The sequence below is a fragment of the Macrobrachium rosenbergii genome, chromosome 17 (assembly GCF_040412425.1).
Source record: "Macrobrachium rosenbergii isolate ZJJX-2024 chromosome 17, ASM4041242v1, whole genome shotgun sequence".
Classification (NCBI taxonomy): Eukaryota; Metazoa; Arthropoda; class Malacostraca; order Decapoda; family Palaemonidae; genus Macrobrachium; species Macrobrachium rosenbergii.
Genome location: NC_089757.1, coordinates 21,510,122 through 21,525,764, shown reverse-complemented (window position 1 = coordinate 21,525,764; position 15,643 = coordinate 21,510,122). Strand labels below are relative to the sequence as shown.

The 15,643-nt window shown below is 39.6% G+C and overlaps 1 protein-coding gene across 4 annotated transcripts in view; it reads left to right on the top strand.

Moving 5' to 3' along the window:
- The window catches only part of LOC136847778 (prickle planar cell polarity protein 3-like), a 432,056-nt gene that overhangs the window by 217,938 nt on the left and 198,475 nt on the right, over window positions 1–15,643 (top strand). Inside the window, exon 2 of one of the 4 annotated variants that reach the window (XM_067119688.1) lies at window positions 14,379–15,069. The exons of the other annotated variants lie outside the window; for them this stretch is intronic. Within the exon in view, the coding sequence (XP_066975789.1) occupies window positions 14,834–15,069 (236 nt within the window). The 5' untranslated portion in view covers window positions 14,379–14,833. The remainder of the gene's footprint in view (window positions 1–14,378; window positions 15,070–15,643) is intronic. 4 annotated transcript variants of the gene reach the window in all.

Sequence of the window (15,643 nt, the reverse complement as noted above, 5' to 3'; positions counted from 1 at the left end):
GTCCGAATGCTTCACTGAGTAGTTACCTCATCGCTGACCTCTGATACGCGAGGGCTGCGCGCGCGCGCGCACGCAGATGCCCGCGAACAACCCGAACACAAAAGCGCCTTGGTTTCATCACTGAGATTATGTTCTCTGGCATTCTGTCAGTCCTTTTCTTCCCGTTGTCTGGCTCTTAAAGGAACGAGGCCGATCTTGCATCACGGGAATAGCGGAGATATTAAACAACAAACCGATCGTAATTAACAGAGGGAACCGCCCTATTAATCAAAGGTGACTTCCGTGGTCTGGGGGTGGGGGTGGGGGGGAAGGGAGTAGAGGGGGTCTCAGTCCCCCTGTCAGCCACCTGGAGAGTCTGGACTTGTTTACGAAATAGCATTCCTCCTGCTGCTGATTCTATTTCTGGGTGGGATTACTTCAGAGAGAGAGAGAGAGAGAGAAGATTGATTCTATTTCTGGGTGGGATTACTTCAGAAAGAAAGAGAGAGAGAGTGATTCTATTTCTGGGTGGGATTACTTCAAAAAGAAAGAGAGAGAGAGAGAGAGTGATTCTATTTCTGGGCGGGATTACTTCTTTGAGAGAGACTCTCAAAATGCTCTTATTGTCATATCTTTCCCGTTGCTTGGAGGATAAAGGCCTGGCTTAAAAGGTTTGTAGCAAAAGTGAGAGGCAAAGATGGAGAGAGAGAGAGAGAGAGAGAGATAGTTATGGATGATGATTCTGTGTTTTGCCTGTCTGAGATATAATTTGTGGTGGAGGTTGACTGACCCTGGCTACTTGTTGCTGAGCCGCCTATGATACTATTACTTTCCTTAAGTACCCTTAATATTTTCTATGCTAGTTTTACAGTGAATATTGACGATGGTAGTAACAAATATGCTTATATACATATACCGTAAGTATATATATGTATATATATATATATATATATATATATATATATATATATATATATATATATATACATATATATAAATAACATTATATACATGCGTGTGTATGTGTTTGTGTATTTGTGTGCTTTATGCTATAATACACAAGGCCCGGGATTCGATCCCTGCCTGCCCCCCATTGGGTAGTCCAGCCGTGCAAGGATACCAGTGTCAGATGGGAGTCCTAAAGGGTATAGGACTAACAACCTCATTCTAAAGACCGGTTGAGCTGTCCTCGAAAGGGAAAAGGCACGTGGTGAATATATATATATATATATATATATATATATATATATATATATATATATATATATATATATATAAAAATAATATGATCGTGTGTGTATCTGGGTGTGTATGAACTAACTGTTTCCATGTCAGTATTTGTAATTTTATTTATGATGTTTATAGATTTCTCCTGATTCTATAAGGCATTTCTTCTTATGCAACATCTACTACTAATTCTCCCAGATTGAAACACTTCCATGACGCACCGTGGATGGTTTGCATTGCAAGAAGGGTTGCCTTTAATTGTAACCAGTCGAGAAGCTAGCTTCCCATCTCATCTCATTGTTGTTATCGCCATGCATTATTTACCTTTGACCAATAGCCACTTCCTGTTCTATTCTCGTCCCTCTTTTATCAGGACAATCACTCGCGGTGCTTGGCCACGTAACGCTGTGCGTTCGCCCTTTTCGCTATTATGGCGAGAAAATTGACCTTTGCCAAAGGGTTGGAAGTTCATTGTTGTTTTTTGAAAGAATTAACGGCCTTTTTGTGGATAAAGATTTTTTTTTTATTTTCATGATGCCAGTTTTTATCCGGTGTTAGGCTGGTGTTTGTTGTGCTTTATTGCTTCTGTTAGCTGTTCTTTATTCGTAAGGAAGTTCTATTTTGTGGGGATTCGAAGAAGTTATATTTTGTGAGTTTGATGAAGTTCTGTTTTGAGGGAGTTTGATGAAGTTCTGTTTTGTGGAAGCTTAAAGAAGTTCTATTTTGTGGCAGTTTAAAGTTCTGTTTTTTGGGAGTTTAAAGAAGTTCCGTTTTTGAAAGTTTAAAGAAGCTCTGCTTTGTGGAAGTGTAAGGTTCAAGTTTGTGGGAGTTTGGTTCCTTGGCTATTTATATGTCTCTAGACCCAACGCTGCAGAACAGCTGAGTAGTAATGAAAATGTATTTTCCGACTTAAATTTCCTAAGCTGAAAAACTGCATCATTAAATGGCTTATGTGGCCCGTAGTGTGGGTGTTCGAAGCTGGCGGGAATAGTGGCTGTGTGAGTTGAATGGCAAGGTATGTGCATTGTAGTCTCCGACGACAGACTCCATTGTTATTGTTCAGCCAGCCTATGCTGCCGTCCAAACACCAGTGACTCTCTCTCTCTCTCTCTCTCTCTCTCTCTCTCTCTCTCTCTCTCTCTCTCTCTGCCGTTCTTCTTCTCCCTTTGTTCTCCACCTCTCCTTTTCTTCCTCCGCACACAAATACTTTCCCCCTGTTCCATCTACGTTTTGCTCCTTAGAGAAGTTTTGTCCATATGGGAGCCGCAATAATCCTTAGTTCACAATACGTCGTCCTGTGCAGATTCTTCTGGCTGCCTTGATTGATAGCAGGTATCACAGGGTCAGTTTATCAACGTAAAGTTTTACGTTGATCAGATGGAACTTTTTAATCTGGGTATTCAGTTTTGGCAGAGGTGGAATTTAGCATTTATTAGTGACATGTTTTGACGTATGTGGAAAGGATGAGGCTGCTTTTTATCTCTTTTCCTACTACTAAATTTTACTGAAATTTAAAATCATTTAACAGAAAGTGACCTTTAGTCTTATCTGTAAAAAAAAATTAAGCTTCTCAATTATAATGAAAGATTTGTTAATTGAGAACTCCCCTAAAAAAAAAAAGAGTTGAGTAGCCTTGTCTTGTCAGAAAACTAATGGTCTTCTGAGTTTGGCTGTTGTAAGTGTCACTGCTTCTGTAGTTTAATAGAAGACAATAATTAGATTTTACTAATGCCATGAGAGACTCGCTCATCGACTGGGAGCGTGCATAAGAGAAAGAACCATTTGGAAGTCGTATGTAAGGAGTGGAGAACGAGATGGTAGGGGTACGTAGGTGGGTTGTTAGGGGGCCATTTGTAAAAGAAGGAAGGGAAAGGAGGGAAACCAAAACCAAGGCTAATAAAAAAATGGGGGGGGAGAGAAAGGAAGGAGAGAGAAAGAGAATTGCTCTAAAGAAGGAAGTGAAGAGAGAGAGAGAGAGAGAGAGAGAGAGAGAGAGAGAGAGAGAGTGAGGGGGAAGGAAAGTGTGGAGGGGTTACGGCATTACTCTCACCTGCCTACTGCACCTCCCCCAACATCCCTCCCGCCCTAACGGACCAACCCCTGGCCCTTCCCCTCCCGTCGTCTCCTTGGCCTTCCTCCTTCTTTTGGTCAGTGAGGCAATCAGGTAGACTTCCGCCCTCTCCTGCGGAAGAGAGCGAGAGTTGGGGGAAGAGAAAGGACGTTGGAGAAAGGATGTCGTTGGTTGGGGGGCGGGTGTTCTGATCGTGGATGGGAATGAATGTATGGGAGAATCGTTGCACGGATTTCCAGAGACCCGTTCGTGGGAGGTAAACTCTCTCTCTCTCTCTCTCTCTCTCTCTCTCTCTCTCTCTCTCTCTCTCGTAGAGGGGTAGTGCCGTCAGTGCACCTCACGGGGTGCACTGTAGGCATTACTAAAGATTCTTTGCAGCGTCCCTTCGGCCCCTAGCTGCAACCCCTTTCATCCTTTTACTGTACCTCCATTCATATTATCTTTCTTCCATCTTGCTATTCACCCTCTCCTAACAATATTTCATAATAATGCAACTGCGAGGTTTTCCTCCCGTTACACCTTGCAAACCTACCTACTCTCATTTTCCTGTCCGGCGCTGAATGACCTCATAGGTCCCAGTGCTTGGCCTTTGGCCTGAACTCTCTCTCTCTCTCTCTCTCTCTCTCTCTCTTGAGAAACCTCTGTTGCTTCATGTCGTCGACGAAAGTTGGTGAAAAGTTGTTGAAAAGTTTCCTTCTTATCTGCAACGCAAGTCTTTATCAGCTCGCTCGGTGACCCTTTACTTCTCTCTCTCTCTCTCTCTCTCTCTCTCTCTCTCTCTCTCTCTCTCTCTCTCTCTCTCTCAGTTACTGACTTCGAATCGTGGAGTATTAATTTTGCTGCTTTTTATTCGGATATCAATGAGACAGTTCGCTCGAGTTCTTGTAGATCCTAAACTATGGTAAAACATGGTAGATATTCATTGTGAACCGAAATCTTTTGTCTTATTAAAAGCGAATTAACATATTTATTATTATTTAGATATGTTATGTTGATACAACTTATGTCATGGTATTTTGTTAAATATAATCACTCATAATTAAAAGTTGAAAGGGTGTAATTTGAGGATTACCACCCGTATTACTCTTTTGTTGCATGTAAATATCATCGTTATGTTCTAAAGAATGTATTATTATCCATTACTCTTTTTATTCCTACTTATGTGTGCAATATATATATATATATATATATATATATATATATATATATATATATATATATATATATATATATATATATATATATATTATAAGTATATATATATATTTATATTTATTTATTTATATATATATTTATTTATTTATTTACATATATATATTATATATATATGTATGTATGTGTATATATGTGTGTATATTTACATGTATAATCTATTATTGTGGGGGTGCTCCAATGACTTAGGTGATTTTAATGTAAATTTATTCCCTTCGTTACCTGTTTATTATACAATTAGTGTTATTTATATTCCAACGCCTTGTTTTAGCGCCCTAAGAATGCCCGGGTGAAAAAGAAAAACAAACAGTTCAGATCTCAGTGGGAATGCCGAGTTGCAAAAGCCTTTAGCCAGACGGAAATAGTTGACCCCTTGTTTATAATCTGTTTACGGCGAGATATTGTTTTGGGGTCCTTGTCGAAGTGACTGTGTTATATATTTTATTGCTGGGCGTTGAATGTTCATTAGGGTTCATTCTGTGGTGGGTATTTAGATGGAAATAGTGAATGAGATGCGATAGGATGTCAATGGTAGTTGTCAGTTTGATTTGAAATTGCTCAGACATGCATACTGTATCCTAGTCCGGTCCGTGCCCATTGATAAATGTATTTCATTGGGTGATTTTTCTCTTCCTATATTTATCTGAGATTTGCCGTTAGCGGACGCGTAATAACTTTCAGAGGCGGTCCTTTCTACGCTTGTATTAACGATCCTCTCTCTCTCTCTCTCTCTCTCTCTCTCTCTCTCTCTCTCTCTCTCTCTCTCTCTCTCTCTCTCTCATTGTGCTCGAAAGGAAGAAAATGCTGCATACTAAGATAAATAGTTTGGTGTGCAAAGAGAGAGAGAAAGAAGAAAGAAGAAAGAAGAAGAAAAGCGTTTCAAAGAGAAATGTCTAAAACAGGGCAGTTCATTATTTGAATGAGGTTGAGCTGCCGTCTTCCATCTCTTGAATATTAAGCCTGGGTTGGGCAGGCATGCTGTGAGAGGGAATGGGGTTTAAAACCAAAAGTTGAAGTGAGAGAGGAAGAGCGGGGAGGTGGGTGGGGAGGGAGGGAATGGGGCAGATGAGGATGAGCAACCTCTTTTATGATGTAGTAGTAGTAGGCTAGTACCCCCGATCTGGACGGAGCTGTGGAAGCGGAGGTCATGTGCTTCGGTTCAGAAATTCCCTCTCTCAAATGCTGGCTAGTTTCATCCCTAAGTGAGATCTATATTTCTGGAGTCCTTCGCCCGCGTGTCGTTCTTTGCCAAAAGTGGGAATTGATGATGCTGCAATTTCAGGAAGAATAATAAAATGAGAGGAAAAAAGTCCATCCCATTTTCCTCGCGTCGCCAAACTTGGTGTTTATGGTATAAATGCAAACTGGTGGGTCGTATATCATGGAGAGAGAGAGAGAGAGAGAGAGAGAAGATAATCATGAAGTTGTGGAATGAAAGGCTTTTTGGGCGCTGATTAATGTTCGTGCAAGAAAAGATTAGTTTTCTCTTTTAGCGAAGTTTATCTCAAAGTGGTTTGAATATTTTGGGAGGACCTGAGATGAGGAAGAGAAGAAAGGAAAGGAAGAGGGGCTGATGGTGTTGGCAATCGCGTTGAAGCCGAAGTCAAATATCGAGTTATTTTCTGTGATTTCGCTTGGTAAGAAGTGTCTTTGTCATGAAGTGAACTCAAAAGCAATTTAACCTTTTGCGCGCCGATTTCCAAGAAAGCTTCCTTTATATTCTATAAACATTGACCGCAAGAATATAGAAATATAATTTTCCCCCCACTCCTCCTCTCTCTTATGGTTGTAATGACAGGGGTGGAGTTTTTCCCACGCCCAAATATACAGCGCGTTCGCTTGAAGGAACTACCTCGTTGGGAATCGCTTCGAATAGAGCTCGTTCACATATTTCACTGAATGATAGTAATTTCATTGAGGTCTTGAAAGTCTCAGCTATTTTTCCCCTGTTTTTCATAAATTCAGATTTAATTCAGCTGTCATTTTGGCGATGAAAATGTGGTCAAGGGAATGGAACTAATATGCGGAGACTATTGGTAGATTGGTGTCGATTTAACTCTTGGCGTGACAGTGGCTTGGTAACGAGAAAATGTATTTTCCGGTTTTCCTTCCTCTGGGTATTTTCATTAGTCTGATTTCTTGGAAATGTTTCCATTTAACATTGCTAATAGGCATTCTAATTATGGCGAAAGTAGTTCTTCAATGGATTCTTCAGGCCGTCCCTCATTCTTAGAACACGATTTACATTCTTGAGCGCTCGAACTCTTGCTCTCTTGCAAGCAATTAAACAGTCATTAACGATATTTGAGTACAGGCGAGGTAGATGTCGTTCATTTTTTACTGACGCACATAACGCATGTGTCGTTTAGTCCCCCATAAAAGCTAACTATTATTTTCTAAGCTCTGTGATGATTTACGTGTCAATTGAGCATCTATCACTAGACTTTGTGGCGTCTGCAAGCCTCTCACGACCGAAGCATCTGAGAGTAATTAAGAGAGCTCACTGGGCTTGTGCAAGTAGCCCAGTCTGTATCATCCAACGCTCATCTCTCGGAGCAATTTTTATGTTACTTTTGTCGGTTTTGACGTCGTCTCCCTTCGGCACAGTTAGGATTCACACACTGGACTGTTGGTTCCAATTGACAGTGGAACTTGTGGAAGCCAGGCATCAGGGGTGGGGATTATTCTGTGCACGGGCCAGACGACCTCCCGCTGGGCTTATGGATTTTATTGGGTGTGGGCAGTCACTCCTAGTTGGGTTTCTCATATTTTTATTGCAGTTAAATTGAAGCCTCTTTGTAATATATTTAATGATGTGCGGATCATTGCCGCTTAATCGCGTAATGACTATTTTGTATTCTGCTGTTTAATCCAGTAATGTAATGTACGGCTTTTGGGAACCTGTGGGTGTTGTAAAGTATCCTCTGCGGAATGCATGTAAATAATTGTATACCTTAGAATATAATTAACATATTTTCCATTGAATTCAAATCTTGTGCTTCACATTTCTGTACTGTCAATTTCAACATTTTTTTTTTTTCAACAAGGGAACTCAAGTGTTTAATTATCTCTTCTTTGGTATTTAACTACACTGGAGTACAGTAATTCCACAACCCCAACCTGGAAATTCTTGAAGTGATTCTCTTTTAGTCAAATCGCTCTTGGGTACAGAATTTAGTGCCTTCCTTTTAAGCGAAATTTGTGTCTTTAAATGAAGTGCGACATCCTTGAGTACGAATTTTCGGCATTTCTTCGGTGTGTTGATCCAGGTGACCACACACGGAGGGTTGATAGTGTGCAAGAAAAGGTCTTGTTTTTTCCTTCCGTTTTCGTTCATTTAAAAAAATTTTTTTGTGACTTCTTCCTTCATTAGGCGTGCTTTTTTTTATTGTTTTTTTCTTTTTTTTTTTTTGTTATAACGTTCTTGCATGACACATTTCAGACTTTTTTTCCTTTCTTCTTTAGGCATGAAATTCTGGCGTTTTAGCTTTTCTCCAAATTTTCCCAAATTCCAGTCTGTTTTTTTAAGTATCTCGGAATTTTTTTTTTTTTTTATGGGTAAATAATTAAGCTTCTTAGTAATGCTTATAACTCATTTCCTGCCCTTGCTGCGTTTATCAGATATGAATTTTTTCTCCAATACATAAGATATTTATTGACAGCTTCTCATTTTTTGTCTAGCAGAGGAAGGATGCGGCCGCTTTAATTATTGTTTATCTGATGTTTTTTAAAATCGTTCAGGATTAAAGAGCAACTTATATCAGTAAAATTGTTGACAAAAGCTTGAGGTTTTTACCTCCGACAATTTGTTTATATTCTTTTTAGGTCCGGCTTGTTTGTCTGTTTATTAACGAGTTAACACCGGAATATATTTGTTGATTTTCATTAAGATCATATAAAAGGTAGACTCCGTGATTTGCAACAAGTGATCAGATTTTGGGAGGGTTCCGGATAAGAATAAGGGACCTTTTGGGTTGGACGGTTGTGGTGTGGGAGGGGGATTGTTTAGCTTTGGCGGAAGTTTACCTTCGTCGAATGCTCTTGATTTTTGAATAACGATTTTTGACGGGATAATATTGCTAGTAATTGTAGTATCTCTTCTAACTACCGTTTGGCTCTGTCATTATCTTAGCACTTTTGCCTTTCAGTTTCTTTGGCAATCATCAGTATCTATAAATTTCTCTGTATGCTATATCATAATTTTATGTCGGAAAAGATAACTCCAATAGTAGGAAATAGGTGCCTTTCGTTAAAAATATAGTTTATAATAATGTTTTTTGAAATTAGATAGAACACAAAAAATATAGTTTATGATAATTTTTTTAATTAGTTAAAATAAATGGTTCGTTGACTGCTGTCTAAAAGTGTTTGTCCAAATCTCAAGTTTCAACCATGACACACGAAATCTAAATATTGCCGCAACCGTTTCGCAAGACCTGAAAGGCGTCGCCCCATTTCGTAGATCGTAGACTTACCACCTGACCTCCTGCCGGATTCCCTCCTTCGCCCAGAACGGAAAGGCCACATTTCTCAAAGCTATTCAGATCATTCCAATGCTACCTCACCTTTGTAAAGAGCTCGGGACTCGGGTAGACTGGGTACAACGCCGCTATCTGCTTCGCTGGTCCATTTATTAGGAGGGTTAAGATTTCGTTCTGAAACTGATATATCTGCGTGCTACCGGTCGTCTGCGATTGTTTGGTTTGGCGTGTTACAGTTTCGTTCTTGTTTGGTGTTTTTTTTTATGGTTTGTGATAATGATTACTGTAATTTTTGTTGCCTTTTTGTTTCTCTTGGTAACTGGAGTATTGTTAATTGTGTGTGTATGTGTGTGTGTGTGCGTGCGTAACTGAAGTTTTGTTTTTAGCCATCCCCACCAAAAATAGCAGTTTGCATATCTGGTTCTTTTCAAAAGAGACCTTTTTTTTATTACCGTGTACGTATCTTGACACCTTGTCTTTGGAAGAAGAAAGATGAACATAGAGATTAGCATAAGACATTACAACCTTCGGCAACTTGGCCTTCATCATTGCGCAAGTCCTCCATTATCCTGCCCATTTCGGCGGTGGCGCAATGGTGGCCCTCGATCTCCCAGGGGCGTCGGCGGAAATAGTTCTCCAAGTGAAAGAGGGAGAGGGGACGAGTCTATTCGAAATCCCTCTCATGCTTCGGAGGTGTTAATTGTCTTCTCAAAACCTGGAGGTTTCTCGGTGTGTTGTTTATTGCTTTTGATTTTTCGTTGTCTGATTCTTAGCTTTCTTCCGGGCTTCCTGTTAGAGCTGATTATATCTACCAGGTTTAAAAATGTCTAAATTGCTTTATATCAACCATGCTTAACAAATATAAGTTTTACATGCTAAAAGTTGCTTATTTTGCGCTGCCTGTTTGTTCCGAAGACTGGATAAAAAGCACAGAGTGATGTTTGTCCGAAAATGGCCAACATTTCTGGAACTTCCATTACATCAGCACTACTATCCTTAATCCAAGGGTCGGTTACCTTGATTAGTCGTCTCCAATTGTTTCTGTCACCTTCTCTAAGTTTTCTATCCAACATTTTCTGGAACTAAAGTACCCTAATACGAAAAAGAACTGAGATAAGAAGCCAGCTGCTATATCTTTTTCACGGGCACCAAAGGCCACGACCACAAAAAAGAATGGAGCCCGACCGGGACGACCCAAAGTAAATGCGAGCAGAGGTTTGGAGGTTTTGTGTAGAGGGCGGGAGGGGTGGTGACATTGGTGAGTCAGCATTTGTAGGAGTTTAAGTTTACACATGGAGGTCTGACGAGTCTCCTACTACAATAGCCCTACATTAAAGAAAAAAAGAAAGAAAGTTCTTCGTATCGTTTTCGATTGAAATATTTTTTTTTAATGAAACTTATGTCTTGGTGGTTCTGTTTGTATGTTTGCTTAGTGTTCGGTTTTAGGCTTCTTTGGTACATGAGGGTCGGGGAGATGAAAAGTGAAGAATGAAGTGGCATTTCAAGGCCATGGTGTACAAGTTTCCTTCACGGAAAGGTCCTGAGCCAAAGAGCTGTTGTATATCATATATTAAATATAGAAAAATTGATGAATAATTAGTCAGATGATCCTCGGATCTTTCGTAGATAGCGACCACCCAAGGGTTTTCGGAGGTCGTTATCTAGGACTGATATTTCTTGGGGGTCATTATCTATATATTTACAGTCTTTTGTTTATGTTTTTAAGGTCATCCCCAACAGGCTTGTACTAAACACGCCGCAAAGGTGGATACATATCGGATAAAAACCAGTGGGGGTCACTATCTAGGAAAGATCCTGACCTTCTACTGAGAGTGCGTTTTAATTCACTTTCTACGTACTAAAGCACATTTTTCTCATGCTTTAACGTCCTGTTCCCTAACGGCTGCACACAAGATCTACGGCCTGTGAATGGGCGTAGTTACACATGCGAGTGAGAAACATTTGTCAAGGCTCGTTTGAGATTGACGGCTTTCCGATTCAAAGGTAATTTAGGATGTGCGCCTCGATAACGGACCGGTGCTCATGCGTAGCACTTCCATTCCGAGTGCTGTGACGTCAGGGTTCTTCTCCTGGGAGCTGGAATTGCTCTCTCTCTCAGCCACACACACGCACACGCGCGCACACACACATACCTATACACACACACATATATATATATATATATATATATATATATATATATATATATATATATATATATATATATATATATATGTATGTATATATATATATATATATGTATGTGTATGTGTATAATATCATATATAAAATATGATAATAAAACAGATATAATATAAGATGTAAAACCACAGTCACACGGGATTCTCGGCCCATTCCCTTTTAATGTATTAACTCAGCCATTTAACCTGTCTCGACGTAGGGTATGTGTGTGTGTGTGTGTGTGTTGTCATCGTTTGAGAGGGTATAAGCTCCACCAACACAGCATTCTTGCAGTGACTGATTAGATTCGGGCAACTCTGCCCGTCTCTATCTCTTCATCATGAAAATGATTTAGCTACAGAAATCCCAGCTGGCGGAGCTGCTTGTGGTTATTCGCTGAGGTTGCGAGAGCATCCTCATCTCCGGCGAAGGAGAAAACAACGGATGATGAATTGGCAAATTATGTTGATCTGCGGAAGCCAATAACAGAGCGCAACGATTGGGGGGGTGGTGGGGGCTGCCGGTTACGTCGTATATTTCGCCGCGATAAATAGTTGCGAGTTATTGGCGTGAATAGTTAGTGGGTGATTTATCCTTCGTCTCGGGGCTACTATTGTTGTTGGTCGTCGCTTTGATGCCACCGTAACAGAAGTTGTATCAGAACTTATTAAAGATAATAAGGGCTTCTATCGGCCGTCATCTTTGTATATCAGCTGGCGGAAAAGATGCTCCCCGTGCTTTTCTCGTTGCTTTGCTGGGATGGCTTGCAAGTCTGTCCCAGGTGTCTTTTTGCTCCTTAATTTCTTACTTGTGAATGTGCCAAACGATTGAAAGCTTCCTATGTGGTTATTGTTCAAGATACTAGATTGGAGTATTCGAATAGAACGATTTTAAGTGGAGTTTTAGTCTCCCATACTTTTATTTTTTAATGTAAAGGAGTTGTATACCAGACGTGGTTAATTTCTCCTTCTTTTCAGAACTCCTGAATAATTTCATAAGCATTACTTGCCTTCTGATATTCAAGTCTCTATAAACAACACGAGACTCACATCATCTTCAAGGCTTGGTTTTCCTCGTCATGACTTACTCGAACTATCTCCGAGAGATGTTAATCATTAATCATTGACAACAAATGGGGTGGGTGTCACTTGCGGTTATCCCAGTTTCTCTTGCAGTGCAGATAGCCTCTTAAATTTTCTTTTGAACGTTGCCATTTTTGAGAGAATGCTAGCGCTCTCAGTATAATTTGAACCCACAGTCTACGTTTACCAGACGATAACTAGCCTGTTGTAGAACAAGTTGAAAAGTATGAGGAACATTTCATCATTGTGCATCGTAAGGATTTACATGGCAAGGCATTCAGTTGTTTTGAAAAGGTTTCGTTGTAGGTAAAATTTATTCACAAAAGGAATTCTGTTTTATTGATGAGGAGATGCTATTGTTAATTATATTTCAGGTATCAAATGATAACACATTGTAAACTCATATGGCCGTGGTCCTCTGCAAGGTCTCCCAATTTCTCAAACACTTCTACGAAAAGCGATGCCTTGGTGGCAACCGCACCGTCCAAAATGGAACTGATTTTATTTATGACAGTTCGGATTTTTGTTTTCTTCTTTTTTTTTTTAGCTCTCGATGCATCATTTGTCGCGTAATGGTGAGAGTCAGGTCTTTTTCTTATTCATTAATGCTTGGATCTTCGCTTTAGTGAACGTTCTCGTTGCGCTCTTTCACTCAGTATTGATGACACGGGGTTTTCATATTTTTCAAAGGTAGATTGAATGTAGGTTTCTCTCTCTCTCTCTCTCTCTCTCTGCGCGTGTTTGTCTCAGTTGACGCAGTTAATTTGTCAACATTTTTGCAACAGTCATTTTGCGTCGTTTCGTGTATAATGTATTACCTCGAGCTGAACGACACTACTCTCTCGCGGATTTTTTTTTTATAAAGTGGTCATACAAGTTTTTGCGTGCGGTGATATCAGTGTTTCTTTTTCTTATTTTATTATTACTTTCCTAGTCTGTGCGATGTAAGATAAATCTTCTTTTGGCTGTCAAAATAGTATTATTCAGGTCAGTCATCATTATTGATGTTGACTTGTAAGTGCATTATTGTCGAATTTTTTCATTGAAAGAACCTGAGGGTGTGTTGCCACTAGCTGGTTTATCAATGGAGAGAAGTATGTTGGGTTTTTGAACGCTGACGATAAAAGAAAATTGATGAGGGCTTTTTAAAAAGCTACTTGAATTTTTCATTATGTTATTTTGAATACTGTAGTGTTTAGCATTTAAAGTATAGATAGATAAATATCCGGTGCAGAGGCGTCTAAACATTCATGGCGACTGTTTACGTTTATCATAAACACCGTAGATGCTTGCATCTTGCACTGGGAAGTGATTGATTATTAAGACGTTCCTTGTTAGGTGCTGGGTTTTTTTTTTTTTTTTTTCTCCAAGTGGAGTGAGGAGGATATTAACGTACCGATACTCTGGTGAAATGGTTCTGGTATCCTAGGAGGTATAGTATAGCGGGAAAAGGTAGAACCACGTGCCTGGATCTTGCTGAAAAAAACAAGGAAAAGAAAACGGTCTCGGAGATGAGTGTCTTCTGGTATCAGTAACGACATCTGCCTCGAAAACTTGTCAGACTAATCCTCCTCCTCCTCCTCCTCCTCCTCCTCCTCCTCCTCCTCCTCCTCCTCCTCCTCCTCCTCCTCCTCCTCCTCCTACCTACCCTGGTGGTGGACGGAATATGCATGAGATTTGCCAACATTTTCGTTTGATTGTTTCGCCTCCATGGATTATCGGTTGAGGGTTTTGAAGCGATCGTGTTGATTGGGGGATACGTCTGCATAAGTGGGTTTTGTGCAGGTTTATGTATTTTGTGATCATTTCATTCGTAATCTTTGTAAATGAATCGAAATACTGTTGGATATGTCAGTAATAGTTATTTGTTTTTTATGTATGTACCTTTTATTTCTTATGGTTATATATATATACATACATATACTGTATATATGTATATTTATGTATATATGTATATATACATATATATATATATATATATATATATATATATATATATATATATATATATATTATGTATAAACGCCTCTTTTTCCGCATTTTTTAAAGTGGTAACTGTTGATGTGACACGTCTACAGCCCTCAACTTGAATGATTGTAAGCTGTATATAGCAGTATGACAGCAACATCTTGAATTTTCTTGCAGGCAAATATGTTAACGAAGGCGGTGTGCGTCAGGTAAACAGACTGGGAAAAAACTGAAACGGCTTTCAGGAGTGCGCGTCGGATCTACCTCAGGATGTCTTCTCTCGTTTTAGTTCTGTTTCGTACCAAAGATCATTTTCAGTGCGGAAAGCAAGGTTCCCTTTGTGTTTCCCTCTGTTCTCAGTGTTAATCGATTCGCCTCGTTACCTCTTCTTTCCCATGTGATAAAAGGCTAGGAAAAAAAAAAAATGTCGAAGATCTCAGGACAATTTTTGCTTCAACTTAATTTATTTTGAAACTCTTCCAAATTGCTCAAAAGATAAAGCACCATCTACATTAGATGTGTAATGGCCAGAGGATTGATTTGATAGTGGAGGAGCATTTGCAGATTGGAATAGTGAAGGCTTAAGAAAAAATATATAATTCAGTGAAAAAATAAAATTGAAAACTGCCAAGATGTCTCTTAACCTAACCTCGCCCAATAACACAGGGGCCGTTCGGTCCGAGTCCTCGAATCTGCTCATGTGCAAGCAGTGGTGGCGAGTATGTTGGGTGTACGGAGACCAGTACAAGCAGTACAGACACCTGTACTCGAAGAAGACTAAAATTAACACCCTGAGAATGAACGAGAATGAGAAAAATAAGAAGGATAATAATCAGGAGAAAGGAAAATGCGAGCACAGTGTTGAAGGGTAAGCTACTTGACCAGTTGTTTTATCATTTACATATTTGTTTCGATCATTTACACACATAGTTTCACTCAGTTTCATTCAGGTAAGAATGGTTAAGGTTTTCTAAATATTTATTTTGATTTATATGGAAATGTTTTATTTTTAGGTAATATTATGGTTAACGTTATCTAATGCTCTATTTTGTTTCAGCTAAGCAAATGTTTTCGTTGTGTAGGCTACTCATTTTTTTTTATATTGACTCACCTGAGCATCGTTGACAGTAAGTTATCCATCTTGTACATTCTAAGAGACAGGTTATCATCGGTTCGATGTGAAGATGCCAATAAAAAAGCAACAAAGATCAGGTAAGTATGCGAACGACGCGCCCAAAAAAGTGAAGTACAGCGTTCCAGGTAGTAGCGGAATGCATTCGCCTGTAAGACAGTTGGGACCAGTTAGAGTGACGAGGGTCCACACACGAGTGTTAGGTAGCTGGTTGGTAGGTGAGGACGAGGCGGGACGTCCGTTTTGCCGTCATCATTTTCTCCTGTCTGTTTAATTTTAAAATTTCCTAAAAATCTCCTTGTATTGCTAA